Below are 19497 nucleotides of genomic sequence, written 5' to 3'. Positions count from 1 at the left end.
AAGCAAGTAGTAATTATGTCAATTAAATGTTAAAGGAAAGGAAGGAAATGATAAAATAGTAACAAGTAACTGGAAACACTGTATACATGCACCACAAAAGCAGACTTGCACATAATGATTTTCCAGCTCTGCCCACACCTCAGGATTTTTGTGCACACTGAGCACTGTTCATTACATTTCAAAGTAAGTCAACACTGAAACACAAGGGGCACAAACTCCTTTTGCAGCATTCTCTGTTGGCTAAAAATGTCAAGTGTGTAAGCAGTTCAGATCAAAGATCAGTCAGAGACTGTAAAGTAAATGTTCACTTCAGTGCCACTCAAATGTTTCTATCCAAAGTGAAAACCGAAGCTTGACTAATCATCGGGTTCTGCACAAGCACAGGTGTTAAGAGTTATTCTGATTACACCTCAGCTCAGGATGAAGCTGGCTGGAGCTAAGCTGGAAGTTACATGTCGCAGCAGCAGGTATCTGTTTCAACAGACAGAATTGACAAAATTGGTTAAGAAAATGGAACATCTAGCTGACAAAGAGCCAAATAATTCTCTGAAGTTGGTGAAGAGCACTAGAAGAATCAAGGACAGAACTAAGAGGAGAGTTAACGCTGGACATCACAAAAACTGCTTCAGAGGAACACTAATGTTCTCCTGGATGCGTAAGTAGCCAACAGTTTGCTAACATGTTAGCCAAAACAACGTGAAGTGTGATTGTTGTGCAGCACAAATGTAGTAAAAAGAAATACAATATGAAAGTTGTGAGGAAATGCATCAGTTTAATCTGCTACTAAATAGATAATTAATGATAGAGGAGTACTACACACTCAAATGTTTGAAACCGTAAAGAGAAACCAACCTGTCATTAAAAAGAAATAAATAATAATCAACTATTACATTTCAGAAATATAGCTTACTAGATAAGCAGTTGTTTTTGTTGTTGTAACAGCTGCTGCTGTAAAGTTGGGTATTTTAACTTGTGTCTATGGGGACTGACTCATTGCTGGAGCCAGCCTCTAGTGGCCATTTGAGGAACTGCAGAATTTAGCATTTCTGTATTGGCTTAATTGTTGCTGGTTGGTTTTACACAGTGTATTTGTGTGTGTTCTGTGCTCTCCAGTGCAACATGTGCTACTAGTGTTGTAGCATGGACAGATTACAAGTCATACGAGGTCAAAATAAAGACTATCCACACACTGAATGCCTCTTCTCAAAGACCACATTGTAAAAAGACATAGAGAGAGGGTTAATTGTTTTGTCTCTCTCTCTCTCTCTCTCTCTCTCTCTCTCTCTCTCTCTCTCTCTCTCTCTCTCTCTCTCTCTCTCTCTCTCTCTCTGTCTGTCTCTCTCTCTTTGTATGATGTGATTAGAAGCCCTGAGCCATTGGTGCCACAGAGCGAGGACAATCGAGTCTGTCCCAAAAGTAATAGCTTCTTCTCGACTTAATTAAGAAACTCACTCTGCATTCCATGTAAGCACCATGGTGGGGGCTGACAAACTGATCACACTGTTTTGCGTGTGTGGTTACAGATGTGGCAGAGCGACCATAAATCTGTGTCTTGCTGTCTGTGGATTACAGATTTAAAACATCTTGAAAAACTTGTCTCTGCAGAAAACATGCCTTTTGTTCTCTCTTTGAAAACCCCTGCATGTTGAGCCACTGTACTATTGTTAATTACATATGTTTGATGGTATATGAATAGTCTAGAGCTATATTTAGTTATGTATGAGGAACTTAAGGAAAAGTTAAGGAATAGAAAGATTGTCAGAATAAAAATAAAATTCTCAAAAATATGCTTGCTCTTTCACTAAAAGTAGTGAGTGAGAGCTTTGTTTGAAAAGTAGAGACATCCATGTCTGCATCCCTAGGGACATGACTATCTTGCAGCTGAAGTACAAATTAAACACACAAAGTAGCTGTACAACACAGAAAAATGGGAATACTCATGTGAAAGGCAGATAACATTTTACCAGAAAAAAGCTTGTTGTTGAAAGAAAAGAATCTGGATGACCTTTATGGAAAGTGTTTGCTGAGCGAAGCTGCTTCCTTTCAGCATCGGACAGATGTTCAACCTCGACCTGCTCACCGTAACCTCAGTTCTCAATTGTTGGCTTTATTGCAGCACCACTGCAGCAATTACAGGTTAAGTGGTTTACTCAAAGGGACCTCATAGGGATCATAGTTGCTGATGTAGTGGAAAACATTAACCTACAGTGATTTAACAGTCTGAATGTTTTCTATTTCTTTCTGTATTTGCATGTTGCATTCCCATAGCTCATGCAGTGCACATAGGCTACTTCAGAAATCAGAAAATCAATAACTGGATTTCCTGTAAATTCTCAGTCTCTCAGGACCAGTAACCTATTCATTTTGTCAACTTGGTTTGAGTGTCTGATGACACTGGTTCTAAAATACAACTTGATTAAGGATCCTATTAAATCACCCTGCAAGTTATATAATGAGGTTTCAGATTGTGAGATTATATAGCAGTTCTCTACATGATTTTCCTAAGACTCCAACAATTTCATTGGCTTTCACAGTAATTCAAGACCCAAATAACCTTTTAGAAGTTTCCAATCTGATTAAAGCTCCCATACTGTATATAGTGAGATTTCCATGTCTTTTTTTATTATAAAGCAGGCCTAGGTTTTATATTAATACTGTGAAAGTATCGAGGCCTCAGTCCACAGAGAAATGCACACAGCCTGTATTCAGAAACTGGGCCTTAAAACGAGCCGACAGGACTTTTGTAACTTTGTGATGTCACAGTTATACAGTCACCGCCCTCAGCCACGCCCCAAGACCAGCCAACCTGGACCCACCATCCAGCCTTGCAAGATTTGGTTTCTCTACCTGAAACCTGCTATATTTTTATTCAGTCACTCAGAAGTCAGCCAATCATGGCTCACAACCTGTTGTTATGAGATCTCCAGAGATAGGCCTGAGAGAGGACATGTAAAACTACAGTGAGATGGTTTTTGGTTCTTAAAACCACAAATATATGTTCTTATGGATCAAAAATTCCAATAAAATCCTGGAATAGTGTAAAATATGGGACCTTTAATAAGTGGGCCTGAAAATATTCTACCTGCTTCTTACTACTTGTTTTCTGCTGTTGCCATGGAAGCAAAGTAGGGTCGCATTTATGTACAAAGCACAGAAAGCCTTTCTTATCAGCAACCTATATACCTGGAAATGTGCTATGTCACCTGTAGATTAATGTACAGGTCATGTGGTATTGTAATGTATGGCCAGGAATGCATGCATAAATGGTGTGTTAACGATTCTGCATCTAAACAGGGGTGAGAGAGGTTGTTGTTTCCCACTGCTGGCATGATGCTGAGTATTTTACCAATGGCATCATGGTCATAGTGTGAAATGTGGCTACATCCTGGATGTAAAGAGTTCACTAAATAAATGTAAACATTATTGAGATGTAGCTGCCAGATACAACAGAGGTATGGGTTGTGCCAGCATATAGATAGTCTCATTACAGGTACATGTACAGCATCTTTGACTGCTGGGTGACATGATGAAGAGGGATTGCTATAATGTGACTCAACTAGTAGAAAATATAGTGATAAAGTACTGTAGGTGTACATGGCAGTGACCAGTTTGGGGATTAAGTTCTGTCATTCTTATGGACATTAGATTTACCTGGATTTTGCCTCGTCAAGTATGACAGTAACTACTGTGAGATACTGTCTATATTTTCTGTGAAGGAATACAGACTGGAACAATTACCTGTAAGAGCTTTGCTGATATGGAAAGACACTGCAGTGACCACAGGAGAGTTACAATGGTACAATAAGGTTATTGCTGGGTGTGCAAAATTAACAAACTGCATGACCCAGCAAGTGTCCCACAGAAAGGCACACACCTTTTGGTGAGACCTCTGCCCTCTGAGAAGATAGATATTAACCTCTCTCCAAGGGCTTTTGGGGGGGATGGAGCCAGTGAAAACTTGTGTCTTGTGTTAAGGTTCAAATTAAAATGGAGAAATGAGTTTGAGTGTGGTAGGTAGCTGGTGCAGTTGTCATGCACAGGAGAGCAAGAGAGAAAAATTAGAAGTGTCTTCATCTGCAAAATCAAGTGTTTCTGAAAGTCACTTGACCTGAATACAATCCAGCTCTGTGTGAGGCTTTTCTTTCTCCCGTTCTGACGAGACCCATCATCCTGTAACGAATACTCAGAAGGAAAAGGTGTCAAATTAACTTCACTCATATTGTACTTCACAAAAGAAACAATAGTTCTGAAGTCAGACTGAAATGCTGAATAATAAACAAGACTGTGAAGAAAACATAAAAAATCATGACCACAGAATACAAACCACAAAATATAAAATCATAAGCTGATGAAAAATATGCATATATGGTGTACGAAGGGAAAGGTGTTGCACCCAGCATCTTCACAGCGCTCTGCCTTTTTTGCTGCTCCAATTTCTTCCAGTTGAAAATCTGTGAACTTTTCAGAAAGGTGCTGGTGTCGTGACTAATGCTCAGTTTCAGGCAGTCGATCAGATGTTGATTGTTTTGGCTGTTTCTGTCTCTCCGGAGCTTTATATGTCGAATAGAAACTACCACAACACAGACAAAACAGCCAAATTTTGGGACCCGATTGACCAGACACTGAATGGTGGTGGTGATTTGTTATCAAGATGTTGTTGCTATAGAAACAAATCTCAAGTCCACAAACCTGAATAAACATATACGTTGTTTTTCTTAACCCTCTGTTACGAGCCATAGGAGTGTCTCCTGAAATAGCGCCCCTACAGCCACAGGCATACCGGACCTTGGTTGTCATGGTTACAATCATAAACATGCAGACTGTACCAAAAGCAGATTTTGTCACCGTGGTTACTATAATAAGTGTCATGACTTGGTAAAGGTTCAGGAAAAGATGGTGATTTGGATTGAAATAAGGAAATCCTCAACATTAGACAATCTTTGTTGTCACGGTAACAATAATAACAACGTGGTTAACTTTGTTGAATGGTCATAGAAACAACAAACTGCTGGTTTCACATGGGGATTGCACTGTCCAGTAGTAGTAGTAGTAGTAGTAGTAGTAGTAGTAGTAGTACCAGTATTAGAACAGTTAGTTGCAGTAGTTGTCATAATAAAAGCAGGAAAGGAGAATATTAGTATGAGCTGCAGCTGCAGTAGCACCAATCACATTCACATTCACATGAGCAGAGCAGCCAGTTTGTGATTATAATCTCCAGTGTCAGAATGCAGCCTGCAGGGACACAAAGCCAATCCAGAGAAAGTGTGCTGGAGCTATCACCTGGAGAGTAATGAATTTCTCCACTATAGAGCCAGATGGCCAGGGGACGGGACGAGCCTGATACTTAGCGCTGTTTATTCGGCGAACCCTGGAGGTGTCCCACGCACACAACCTGAGCAGAGAACAGGAAGATGTAGGGGGGGCTTTATGGGCCAGGCTGGGCTGACTGACACACAGACAGATTAGCAGTGTTGGTGGACCTATCTGCATCAAGCAGGTGTGTTTAAAAATGAGCCACTGGAGTGTGTTTTATGTGCGTGCTCGTGTCTGTATGCGTGAGGGAGGGACAGAGCAGGAGAAAACAGGTAGTATCAGATTTCCGTGATTAGCCCGTCGTTGACCATGGAGCTATCTTGACACTCTGCCATTTTGCTTTTGTTTGGCCGTACAGTGGGAGCACAGAGGCCTGTTCACACACATCTATCTGTGCCATGCCACACCGGGCCAAGTATCTGCAATGCAGTGGCTGCCATGGTTTAGCACTGCTGCCTCTGTGCAACACCCCTGAGTCCACACAGACAGATTGAAACACACACACAAACAGATGCCCACATGCATACACAGACACACACACACTCAAGTGAGAAAACACACACAAGCATTGGATTGAGGGATCCAATGGGATCATTCCCATAAATTCCACCTCCTGTTTCTCACCTTCTTTCCCTAACCCTCCCAACCCCATCCCCCTTTTTGCTTTTCTTTTCTCATCTACCCATCCCCCGCTCTATTGACCAGCTTGTCCACACTGTCTGTCTCCCATTGATCCAAATATAGTTAGATGGGAGAGACGAATCTCTCAGCAGGCATAAGAACAAAGATCTTTTTCTAAAACAGACCATGCGGGCAGCCTCCCTGCAGGTCCATTCATTCAGACCTCTTTAACACTTTCTGGCAGAGCAATTTTGATAAAACGTCCACAGGTACCACACACAATTCCTTGAATTCGTATATGCTCTAGCTTTTCATCTATTTTAGTATTTGGCCAGCACATAAAACATTTTCAATTCAGCCAAAAAAAAAAAATCTGCAAAGGAGGTTTTCAGAGTGATTTAAGACTGCACATCATAGACTGGTGCTCTTATCTCAAAAGAGCCCTGATATCAATGAAGGTGATTTGGTGGATATTTATTGGACAGCTGTGTGTGTGTGTGTGTGGGGGGGGGGGGGATATTGGATCATGCTGTGCAATATTATCCTCACACCACCATACCCACCCTGTGTCTGTCTGATGTCACAGCAACAACCCTGCCCCCAAGAAACCATTGAGTTCTCTGAACAAGAAACTGAATTTGATGTTCCTTAAACTAGATGTTCTTGTTTGTGTTTTAATTCAATTCAGTGAAGGATTCACTAAGACCCAACTTCTTAAAGACCCCCTCTGATAAAAATCAAGTCTTTAACCTTGTTAACATGTGTTAACATAGGCTATTCTTTATATAATACATAGCATATCATCAGGGAAATAATCAGTCAACATCATGACTGAGTATTTCCACCTTGGAACTGCTCATATAATCTGAAGAACCAATCCTGTCAATTTGTCCTGTCAACAAGTCAGCACAAACAAATAGAAAGTTGCTAACTATGCTAACCATTCTGATAATTCTGCTAGTCTCTGACTCTGGTCTCAACAGACTCCTCATCTGAGTCTGGGTCTGACTGAGGCTCAAACATGTGGCTGAGTCTCTCTGATGTTTCCTCCTCTAACCATCTTGACACTCTGCTCTTTCACCTGGAGACCTGGAGGAAGCAGGTGATGGGCGGGGCACTAGGCCTGATCCAGAATTTGTCAATGAGGAAGTAAGAGTAGATGTGCTTCAGTTTTTTCACTTTTTATGAGGGGAAACCATGTTAAATAAAATATTAATCATAGCAGAGTATTTTTTACATATTAAAACAAAGACATTAATTCTTCTTTATAAATGGTGGCTGCCGATACAAGGAGAATTTTTTTTTTCTTAATATTAGTGCAGGGATGTGGGGCAGACTACTTTTACTGACAAGTACAGGAGGATGTTAAATGTTAAAATGGTACGTTCCTATGGTCTGTATCCAAGCGTAGGGACAAGCCTGGGACTTGTCGCTTCCAACACTGATCCTGTGAGCTTTTGATGATACAGTCTCTCAGTTGTGTGGTGCTATGTGTGTTTCTTCTTTCTCTCACCTACACATATACAGACCCTTCAGATGTATACTGTAGATGTAGAAGCTGTCAGGGTGTACCTGTGTTGCATCCAGATGTTTGTGCATGTTTCAGTTCCTCGTTCTGTTGAGCAATAATAAAGAGGCACCCTCAGCTTTTGGAAAAAAAAACGAAAATGCAGGTGACCCCGCTGTTGTAATGGAGAGCTGCTGATGGGGAGACAGACATAAAAAGATTCTGGAGCAGTAAGTGTGTGTGTAGGGGGGCAGAGTGGGATAGAAAAGAAATGGACCAGCTAAGAAGGAATACGTGTTTTTTGACCTTTATTTCTACAGGGGGATTGTTTGCTAAGCATGCCTTGGGTGCATTTGAAAAGTCCTTTTTGATTAGTGAGGCTCCGAAAATGAGTGAAATGACCCAGAAGTATCTAACTGGCAGCCATGATAAAAGCTTGTAGAAATCTCTAAATGCTAAGGAAACACGCTGCAGGGGTTTGCTTTCCTATCTCTGTTCGCCGAGGAAACACAGCATCATCCTTCATTTGTCAGTAGGCAACTCAGGTTCCCAACCAAGTTCCATCCCTCACACGAATTTCGGTGTGAATAATAAACAAGATGTCGGTGTTTGATTACATGTGTGTAAAACATATCTTCATCAGTCAATATGCTTTGATAACTAGTGAAACAGGAAGCAAAGTAGAAAGATGGTTTTGACTCTTGCTACCAATCACAAGATTTCTCATTAGGAATCCCAGGACTCAGGTTAGCAGCAAATGTATAAATCTGAAGCGCTGACCTTAAGGGCTTTTTCTAGAAGAGTAATGGCACAAGTGGTCATGTCTACATTAGGCTTCCAAATTTAAAATTCTTTCCCCCTGCAGTGCCATTGCTATACTGCAGTGTGGTCCCAGAGAGGTAAAATTCAGGTCAGTCCATCTAAGTGAGATGTTTCTGTGCATCAAATTTCACGACAGTTCAATCTTGAGAAGGTGGTTTTTGATAAATCATGTCTGTCTGTCACAGAGTATGTTCATAAAGAGGAAGCAGAATCCACTGTTGAATCATTGTGTTAATTCAAGTATTTTGACTGAAAATCAATTTTTTATAGATCTATTTTTATAAAAATTAATTAGAGACACATACAGTGGTCCCGAGAGCTCAATGCATGACACCAAAAAGTGACCCCTGCTGGGACACGGTCATTGTTCCATCCTTTTGACCTTTGAACTTAAAAGCACAAGTGCATTTTGTTGTTTGGCTGTGTTGTGAGTATTTGCAGTACATGTGTTGTCAAGTTGATGATTTTGCTTTGTCTGAGTGTGTTTTCATAAGTTTCAATGCGTGGGCCAACACAGAGACAGTGCAAATTGTCAAGAGTAATACTTTTATGATCTCTGGAGGGAAGAGGATGTGAATGATTCCCTGGATAAAACATCTGTTTGAGGAACAGAGCCATCTGAGGCTTCATGCATGAGTTTCTATTTGTTTCTAACACCTTTCGGATGGTTTGTTCCTCAGTGGCCTCATTGTGCACCATCAGATGGCTTTACACTGTGTGCTGCCAATTACCCGCAGCCCGGGCATTAAATAAATAAATTATCTCATCTGCTCTTAAATGTGGAGCATTAGCATGATCTAAATATCAAGTTCACAATTTCAATTATCGCACCACAGGCACAGACTGCAGCCGCTGCTCGAAAACAGGTCCAGAACAATTTTCATACTTGTCTGTTTATATATTCATTTAACAGAAATTCACAGAAAAAGTCAAAGTCGCCAGTATTATAAAATGAAGTTATAATAGGCACCTTAAATCTGTCTGAACCTATCTGACATTACTCAGGCAATGCTGCCAGTGGTTTCCATGTTTTAGTCCATTAGATCACCATGCCAACAAACACGTATGTTTTTATGAGGACACAGGGAGACATGACTCCTCCAATTATTTCATATAAATCATTTGTCTCTCTCAATTTACTCCATCAAGTGTCCATGACACCCCATTTCAAATCCAGTCTGAGAGACAGCAGCCACACCGCGGACCATTCAATTAATCAGGGAGAAAGTTTAACTCCATTCAGCCTCAGTTCTCTGTCTACATTTACTGTCAGGTGCGGACAGCTGTTGCTGACGATGCAATGAAGCTGAGATACAGTAAGATATGTTTAATCTGGCTGTCATAACAAATATCAGTTCTCTACATCTTTTTCTTTACATCTCTACATCAGCCTGAATGGAATCCACTAGCTACTGTGAGGCTAGGCAAGTACCTGTATCTTTTTCACGATATTAGCTATAGTATATGGCCAAAAGCACTGGGCACTCCTGTTCACACATGTTATAGGTCCCATATTTTAAACTTTAAGTTAAAAAAACCATCTCAATGTAGTTTTACATCTCCTCCCTCAGGCCTCTCTCTGGAGCTCTGGTAACAACACGTCGGATCTGATCTGTTTTCTGAGTGATCCAATAAAAATATAGAAGCTTTCAGGAAACCAAATTCTGCAAGGATGGATGGTGGGGCCAGGGGGGGCTGTACTAGGGCATACTGAGGCTGGTGACTGTATGGTTGTGACATCTTGCATTCAGTGATATTGAGATTTGACAGTGTACTTTCAATTTTTAAGAGTTCCTGTTCAATTTGAGCAGAATCCCCCCCTAGATATTGAATGCACGATACCACACACCTTCGTCTTATCCACCTTACTACTTTCAGTTTGTATTCACATGTTATTACAACACACTTCTGGTCCTTGTTTAGTCCAAAGTTTCCAAATTCTTCTTTGGGTGCTGCTCCAAGCATCAGTAGATCTGGATTACAAGGCTCTTCTCTGTGTTTGTGAACTGATGCACTGCTACACCACTACTTATATCTCAAAACCTACAAGCTGATACAGCAGTAAGACTTCTCTCTACACCAGACAACACCATTTCCTCTGTTTGCTTACATCCTTTCTTCTCCAGTCCCTGTGCCTCTGGTCTTTATTCCTGCTCTCAGGGCCAATCAATAATCAGGCAGCCCAGGACTAGCCTGCCAGAGACCCTTTAATATCAGTTAGCATAGCTTCCAGGCTGGCTGACTGGCTGGCTGACTGGCTGGCTGCCTGCCTCTAAGTCTGCTACTCTGGGGGAATGTCATCCACGAAGGACGCAATTACATGTCTGCCCATGGGAATGTCACGCTTTAACCCCCTCAGACACATCTGTGTGCTGGCCCACACGCATGTGCAGGGAGGAAAGAGAGGAGGGAAGGAAGTGAGCAAAGATGAAGTGGTGACTGTGAAATAATTGTGTTTCCACCAGTGCAGCCAGCCATATAGGGGATATAACTTCTGCCTTGAGTATCAATGCAACACCTTCACCACATCAACATGTTTCACCCATTATTGCCTAATCACTGCTTTGTTGGTAATTGTTAGCTCCTGATAAAATATGACTTGAATAGTACATAAGCACATTTTGCTGAACTGGGCCTTTGAAGGTAATTCATTTAGAAAAGACTGCAACACCAGCAAAGAAAAGATTTGTGATTTAATTTGCAACAATTTGGAGATGTTCTGTTTCGGACTGCAGAACTTTTTTTTAACTGCAGTATTTCCTGCATTAAGCATATTTAAACATTCATTTATTCAAATTCTTTGTGAAAACAATTGGGGAAAGGTTGGTTTTAGCGATAAAGATATAGCCACAGACCTTTGTCCAATATAACACAGATACATATTTTATGTATTAAACAATGGTAATAATGGGAAATGGAGCTTGAAATCTGTGAAAATATTCTCCCAGAGGTCCGTTCAAGTAATACTAATGGATCAGAGGCAAACCAGTGCATTTTCATTCATGTGCTAATATTCTGGAAGTGCCCTCTCCTAGATAATTTTTGAGAGGAAATATTTGCATTGCCTGATAAAGCATTTGATACCTCAGGACTCACTGTTCAAATTGTTCAAGCGTTATCTGGTAAAAGAAAGACATATTTATTCCATAGACTGCCTGCAGCTGCCAAGAAACGTATAACTGTGGGCTGGCGTAAGGACTCTCCAACCTTTGGCACATGGAAATTCATAATTAAAGCAAGAATAAGAATAAATTGCAGTCAGTGTTGGCTGATCGAAAAAAGTTACTTTCTCTCTCTTTTTTGTTTTGTTTCATTTTGTTTTAGATCCCAGTGTTTGTGGTGTATTCATTCTCCTTTTACCATCTACTGCAGTGGCACTTTTAGTCGTATTTACATGTGGTCTTCCAGAGGAATAGTTCTGTGCATGGATATCGGTGTATGTTAAGTATGTAGTTTGGGGGGTGTAGACGTTGCTGCACAATGAGGTGTGGTGTGGGGAGAGCTGGGTATTAGACTTTGATAAGTCTATGGACGGACTGAATTGGTTTGCTACTATCCAGGATCGATTAATGCCTTGTTGTTTGATACCAAATTCCAATACCTCAGGAGTAAATCTCAGCACTGTCAGTGAGCCAATTAGCATGCGGCATTCTTGGACCAATAATGCTGGTGATTGATTGTTTATTTACATGCACAGGTTTGAGTGTGTGAAGAGAGTGAGCTTAATTGTAATTTTCTATTTGTTAAAATGGATAAAATTCATCTTGAAAATAAGTAGCGTTAAGAATCACGCCCAGGTATCAGTATCTGTGCCATTATCGTATATTTTTGAATACCCAGCCCTAGTTGTTGATGTGCAGTTCATTTCTATTCGAAAAAAAAATCTCAAGAAATATACAATATGTGTCTATCATATCTGTCCAGGTCTGTAAAAGTTTGTGTTGTAAGACAAAGAAAGATCTAAAAATGAATAATGACTTACTCTTCTATCCAACGGAGGCGATGAAGTGTTGAAATGTTGTTTTCAGTGATAGAAAAGGAGGTCCGAATGGATGGATGGAGTAAAAAGTGTATTTTTCATTTTTGGTTTCCTGCTTTCATGACATTCAGTATTTTTTAATCTTTTAATCATGATGACAATCATTCTCTGACCTTAACCAAGTTTTGTGACTAACCAAAACTAAACTTAAAGTACTAGTTCGGGTCATTTGAGGTGAGGTTGTGTGAGGCACTTATCTGCAGTCAGTGTATTACCTGTAGTAGATTTGGATCAGCCAGCTGCCAGTTTAGAGAAGCAGCAGGTGCACAGGCACAGAGGCTGAGTGATGTGCTTCTGTGGACAGAGCCTCCACAACAACATGTTTTAGTCACTTTAAAAAATGCCCACAGAAAAAAGCAAATATCAGTTTAAGTGAACAATATATTTCATATATCTTTACAGCTTCATCTTGCCGTCAAACAGCACTTACTTTGGAACTACATTTTTTAGCCGCTGAACTACTGTATTCCTATGCACAAACACTTTAACCATAGCAGTAACAAATCAGCAAACAGTAATCAGAATCATTTTTGTTACTGTCTATTTAACAGTGATGACGGATGCCATTCTGCCAATAGGTACATCAGATCAGAAAGTACTTTGTTGTAATTTTATGTCCTGTTGTTTTTTTTTTTTAGGCCTCTTAAAGTGCTTGCTTTTTAATATCTTAAAAGTCATTGGGTTGCCCCTGTAAAACAGGAGATAATTCATAATAATAATTCATTCTGGATATTTCCCTGCTGATCTGGATTTAGAAAATGGAAGAACAATAATTAAATCATGAATACTGCATCACCTGCTCTCACCAGCGATTGGATTTATCTCAGTGTTGATCTCCTTACCACATTCAGCTCTTTGAGAGTCTTCTAAAGATATCAGTGGCACTGTTAGAAGTTCAGAAACAGCTCTGATTTATCTTTTTTATCACTAAATTATTAAGTGCTTTGTAAATGGCTGCTGCCTGTTCCCCGCTGCAACCAATTGGTGCCTTGGTGTAAATATGAAAATGAGCAGACTCCTTATTCTTTCCTCATTTTCCTCATGAAGAAAGAGAGAAGGAGACGAAAAGAAGGGACGAAAGAAGGAAACAAGTTTGAAGTGGTGGGTTCTGTTATCCAGCGCCCAATGGTTTATTGATCCACACGGTGCCTCTCCCTCTCTCCCTCTTCACAGCATGGCGGAGTAAATGGGACTATTTTCCTCTGCAGTGATTGACGTCTGCCTTCTGTGGACAATGTTTTCAGACTCGCAGTGATATTTTCAGCCGACTCAAATGATTTTTTTTTTTTTTTTCAGGCCACTCTGGCATTCCCTGTTAAAATGACACAATTCTTTGAGTGGGTACAGTGTCTGAGCTGACAGGTGACAAGTGTTAAGCTAAACAACCTACAGTGCATTGTGACAACTCTGTCAACAAAAAAACCCCCCCAAAAAAAACAAAAGGGAGAGGACGACAAATGATGCGTCTGTCACTTATCGCCAGGACTAACAAAACAGCACAGCTCTGTCTGAGCATGAAATCATGTCTGGAGGGAAATCCTTTGTGTTTGAAAAAATAAACATCTAGTGGTGTTGCAGAGCAAGTGCAAAGGATGACACAGCAGTGCTTTGTGGTTCTGGCCTTTTGTTTGAGTATCTCTGTGTGCTGGATGTGTGGCAAGCTAAAGGAACCAAACCAAAACATGCTATGTGGCTTTGTTATATTCCCTCTTACTCTTTCATGAGTTATCTCTTTGTCTTTCTAGTTGGCAGCTGTGCTTAGGAAGAAAATATATTCTTTAAGTTCAGTTAGATCTCATTAGGTCCTTATGAATCCACGTGAAGTCCCATATTTTACATCTCTCCTGTTGTATTTGAAGTGTTGATATCCATATGAAGATATATCTGTGGTTTTAAGAACCAACGACCATCTCAGTGTAGTTTAACATCTCCTCTCTGTCTTCTCTGTGGAGCTCTAGTAACAACAGGTCAGGGAGCCAATCAGAAGAGAGGCTCTGATTGTTACAGAAGTCTGTGTGCATTTCTCTGTGGACTGGGTGATTTGATGCTTATTAATATAGAACCTTTATAATAAAAAAAGGACATCTCACTTTATACAATATGGGAACTTGGTTGAGCTGAGGTGGTAGTTGATGGTTGGATCATGCATGGATCCATGTTCATGTTGGTATAGTCAAATTATATAAAGTGGCACCAATGTTAGGTCAAATTCCACCCTTGAAGCCGCGAAGCAGGAGCAAAGGGAAACGCGAGCGAAGGGGGTGCTATTTCAGGAGATATATTTTACCCTATGGGTGGTATCAGAGGGTTGCAACAGACGACCTGTATGGTTGTCACAGGACCCAAACTCCATTCTCCATCATGACTCTGAAGCACCACACACCCATTCACCACTCCAACCTCCACACCCTTAATTTCCAGCTTGTTGAATCACTGGTACTTGAGAAACGTCTTGTGCGTTGAAAGTAAGTCATCCACAGCTGAATGCCTCCACATGACTCTAATCCCTCTGGATGGTCGGTTGTTGATTCATATCTCAACATCTCCGATTTAAAATCAATTCTCTTTCTATTTTGTAAGTTCAAACATGCCCACTGGCGATGCAAAATCCAAGTTTGGGGGTAGACAGTTTTTCAAATGTATGATCCTCAAAATAATTCAAGTGAATAATTTGCTGTGATATATCACTTCTGCTTATATTTCTATAAGCTGTGCAGTGATTTTTCATTACCACTGAGTCAGTTTCCTGTGGCTGTGCTGAGAGCACAAGACACATATTTTGTCTCATTCAATGCTGGCAACTATACAGATTCTGAATCCAGACTGGAATTAGCATAAAGCTAATTCAGTGAGAGAGAGACAAGTCTGCCTGCAGTGAGATAAAATCCTGCTCCTCCAACTTTCTTTAGGGTTTTCATACATTTACATTGTCTGATGGTTAAAGAGCAAGTGAGGGATTCACCATCATGCTCAGGGTCACCATAATGGGAAGAAACCATCACTGTCATGATGCAGGTGACCTTTAACCTTGCCTGCTGAAAAGCAGTGTCTGTAGAGAGACAGGAAGTCTGACAAAAGCAACACTGAATTGAATCGACCTTTAAAATTATATTTTTTGTTACACAAAGATTTTAGCTCAAAAATGTTGCTTTTGAAAAATGATTCACTTTTTTCTCAGAAAGTGAGTGTTTAGTCCAAAAGCATAAAAATCATTGAAGATTAAAAAACAGACCTTGTCAGAATTGTATAAATTGAGGAAGAAAGCCCTCAGTCTGTCCTACATTTCCCATAATTCTTCTTCTTGTCTTTAGATTTACACTGTCTGGTTAAAAAAAAAAAAATGTGGTTCACATTTTTTCAAACTCAAACTAAAGCTCTTAAAGTCCTAGAAAACATAATAAAGCAGTTTTCTCAGGGTGAGACTGTGAGACTGATGTTGATGTGGTTTCCCCTCAGTATAAACAGTAGTTGAATGAATTTGCATTTAAAAGTGTTGACCTGCTGAAAAGTTCAAGAATAATTGTTTAAACAACTCTTCACAAGCTAAAAACATTCTTGTCATCATGTCCAACCAGGTGACGTCCTCATCCATTAAAACCACGTCTTAGTGCTGACTCAGTTCTTGACCTAACTAAACCTCTCACATGGAAACCAGTCCCTCACCATCCAATTACCAAGGGCTGCTAAAGATCCCCAGAGAACCAATCAGCACCCAGAATCTCATAACTTAACCCACCACCCTGCCACAAACATGCCTCATACTGCTGATTAAGAGATCTGAGGCCATACTGAAATAACTCACCTCTCCTCACCCATCCATCCCCTCCCCAAACACTGCTTATTATCATTCTCTCTTTGGCTGCTGATTGAGAAATCTGCCCTTCATTTGGATGTATCGTCCACACACCATTAAAGGACGACCTAATGCAGTAATCAGTATACGAGTGGTAATAACAGTGTCCTGTGAGTAAACCGGATTTTCAGTGAAGCATGAAGTGCTAGCTCATCACTGTTCATCCAGCTACTTTAAAAAACACGGCTGAGGATGGGCTAATGAGAGCCCTGAGCAGACTCGTTTTTCATTTGTAAGCACAAAGGAAACAGTCAGCCGCCCGGTCTGATGTTAATAAGATCATCTGTGGTGCAGATCTGATTTCTCCACCGATGGATAACTGTCTGTGAACTGTCTGAAATCTCTCCAGTATCACTTTTTTTAATTTTTTGTTTTATAAAACAAAATCAACAAAGCACAAAATGCTAATAACATCATTAAGTGCATACTGATTTTTTTCCCCCTTTTGCATTTCCATTATACTCTTAAGCAACTGGTGCTTCACTTATTAATTTCAATTATAAGATCATCTCTTAAGGTACATTGAGCAGATTCCTTCATGAGTGTGCACTGTCCACAATCAGCCATGCATGTTGTGATAAATCGCCAGGAGAAGTCGAGCTCTCCAACAGCACAGCTGTGACCACAGAGTATTAATCACAGCAGGACAGATTATTAGCCGTCCTCCATCCATCTTTTGCTGGTGACATTGCAGGGTCTAAACAAACAAGAGTGTGTTGGCTTTATCCACAACGTGCAGTGTGTTATGAGGAAGCACTTGTTATAGATCCTTAGGTGGAGAGTGAGGAGGCCCCTGCTGGAAAACTGCACTTCAGTCAAATGAATGGGAAGAGTGGTCTCAGACTTTTGGACTCCATTGTGCTGATAGAAATTAATTATGACTAACAAGAGTTTCTTTGTTTGTCTTGCAGCGTCTCCAACTGTCCCTCCGCTGCACTCAGAGCATTTCAAACCCTGTCATGAGAAGGACCTGGCCTACTGCCTAAATGGTGGCGAATGCTTTGTCATCGAGACGCTCAGTGGGCCTCACAAGCACTGCAAGTAAGTGATTATTTAAATGCCTCCTCTTCTTTTCCCTCCTCTGCGCCTTCCTACATTTAATTTTTTCTTCTTCCTACATCTTTGGTTGTGAATGTGTAGGTTTGTCAGGTGACGTATATAAAAACTTGAGTTCAAAGTGTGCGCTAAACTTAAAGAAATAGCCAATTAATCAGGAATATCCTATTACCTCAAAGATCTATACCTGTGGTCGGCAACTGGCAGTCACAATATCTGTCCTGCCTGAGTATCGTGATAATCAGATTTCTTTATTTTTTTTAATCTTGTAACATCAGACTGACAGTCCCACATTTAGCTATATGTCCAAATAGAGAATCCACCCTCACCTGAAGAAGCTTATTATACTTTTATCCATGCTGAGAGTGTATGACAGACACATCAGGCTGCGCTGTAGTCAGTGCACAGAACCTGGTGCTAAAATAGATCTCCCTCACCAACAGACACCCACAGAATCATTACCTCTTTAGTGATTTTGCCTACAAAATAAAAGCATGGGAAAGCTTGTTTTTTTGTCAAGAAACACTTTATTTCAAGCTACTGGCAGCTTTTATTCTGAAAAGTTCTGACACTAAGTTCCAAAGATTCTGCTGTTTGCTTGATGTGTGATGAAAAGAAAAAAAAAAACACTAGTTCACTAAGTCTGTCAAACTATAACATGTGACTGTGGCTACAGCACCACATGTGAACAGTAACAAGGTAAATTCATGTTTCATATTTATCAATCAATTTCTTAAATTAGCCTTTAAATGTGTTCTGGCTGCCAGACTTACTAGCAGACCCCTGGCCTGTACCACCAAACATCTCTCAAGCATCACTCACCACACCCTGCAGGTTTAAAAGATGGATGACTCTGAAGAATGTGTAGTTTGCTTTGTCAGTGAAGGTGGAAGATGCTTGTACTTACAGCAGTTAATGGACAGTCAAAGGTGACCTACATTTATGGCCAAAGAAGACAACATAGCGTCCATGCAAAGTTCTCAAACCCCTTCTCAGCATAATCCGCTTCTCTACTGTTTACTGGAACAGTTCATTTGATCAGTTGTACTATTGCTTTGCTATCTGGAGCAAGTGTATACAGGAATGCATTAGGAAATTAATGATTGCTTGGAACTTAATGAACACAGGGATCAGAAACTGTGAACTATGCTGTAGAAGTGGTTCAAAATGTTTCTATGGAGATTTTCATGCTTTTTTTGTTGTGACTCTGCATCACCCCTCAAACCTCAGTAACTGCTGTGACTCCAGCTGACAGACCTACAAAGCTACAGACTCATCTGAGCAGTGTTTCAAGCATCCAGACTTCAAAACATTCACTGCAAAACATTCCTTTAATTCTGTTTAGCGCTGGCCGTGCAGCTGTGCATGTGTGTATATATGCATAACCTGTGTGTAAATGTGTGTGCGGAGGAATGTGTGTGCATGGGTGTCGCCATCTCATGTGTGTGTCTTAGTTGTCCCAGATTTGAGAGTAGAGCTCATGGGCACTTAGCCTGTTCAAATGTGGGGCCCTTTACTAATTAAGTCCCAGAACAACTTCTTCCAAAATCTAACCGCAGGACTTCCACCCGACCTGTTTTTCAAAGAGTCTGTTTTGCCTTCCCTGGGCTACAAGTATACATCCGTATTTATGCACAAGTATACTTGTGTGTGTGTGTGTGTGTGTGTGTGTGTGTGTGTGTGTGTGTGTGTGTGTGGATGATAATGAGGAGTGTGTTTTGGTTCAGCAATGTAAGTGAGATTCACTGAATTAAGAATATATGTGCAGAAGCTAACAGAAGAGATCGGTGAAGCATGTGCATGTGAACACATATTTTATCATGATGTGTACACATGCACACAGACTGTTTTTGTTCAGTGTGTTTACATGTTGCCGTAAATCCTCTTGCCTAATGGTCAGATTTCTCCTCTAACCCCGACCTGATCTTTGAACCATACTTACTTGAGGTGGATTAACTCCTTGATATACTCTGAAACAGATGCAAAAGTATGTGCAGTGGTAGGTCCACACAGTCATACATTTATGCCCAGACCACCCTCATCGATATGGCCATAGCTGCAAGGGTCTGCAGCTACACAGATACAAGGTGAATAATTTGGAGTTTAGGACTAAAGGTGGCTTTAGTTTTGTGGAGTCACTGTGAGAGGACAGGCCAAACAATTAGGTTCCTGCAACAGAAATCTACCTTTGCTAACTATGTTTCTCCATCAAGAGTATATATCATATAATATATATTTAAGAAGCCATATTACTGTAGGAAGCCAGAAGGCTACCTGTTCGCTGAA

At 40.5% G+C, this 19497-nt stretch overlaps 1 protein-coding gene across 1 annotated transcript in view; it reads left to right on the top strand.

Moving 5' to 3' along the window:
• The window catches only part of LOC139622594 (pro-neuregulin-3, membrane-bound isoform), a 360197-nt gene that overhangs the window by 204381 nt on the left and 136319 nt on the right, over positions 1-19497 (top strand). Inside the window, exon 2 of the mRNA XM_071479987.1 lies at positions 17067-17196. Coding sequence (XP_071336088.1) covers positions 17067-17196 — 130 coding nt within the window. The remainder of the gene's footprint in view (positions 1-17066; positions 17197-19497) is intronic.

Source organism: Trachinotus anak, unplaced genomic scaffold (genome assembly GCF_046630095.1).
Source record: "Trachinotus anak isolate AG129_WGS33_773 ecotype Australia unplaced genomic scaffold, CSIRO_AGI_Tana_v1 ptg000007l, whole genome shotgun sequence".
NCBI classification, from domain to species: Eukaryota; Metazoa; Chordata; class Actinopteri; order Carangiformes; family Carangidae; genus Trachinotus; species Trachinotus anak.
The sequence above is the reverse complement of the archived record's forward strand: the minus strand, read 5'-3'. Positions and strand labels throughout refer to the sequence as shown.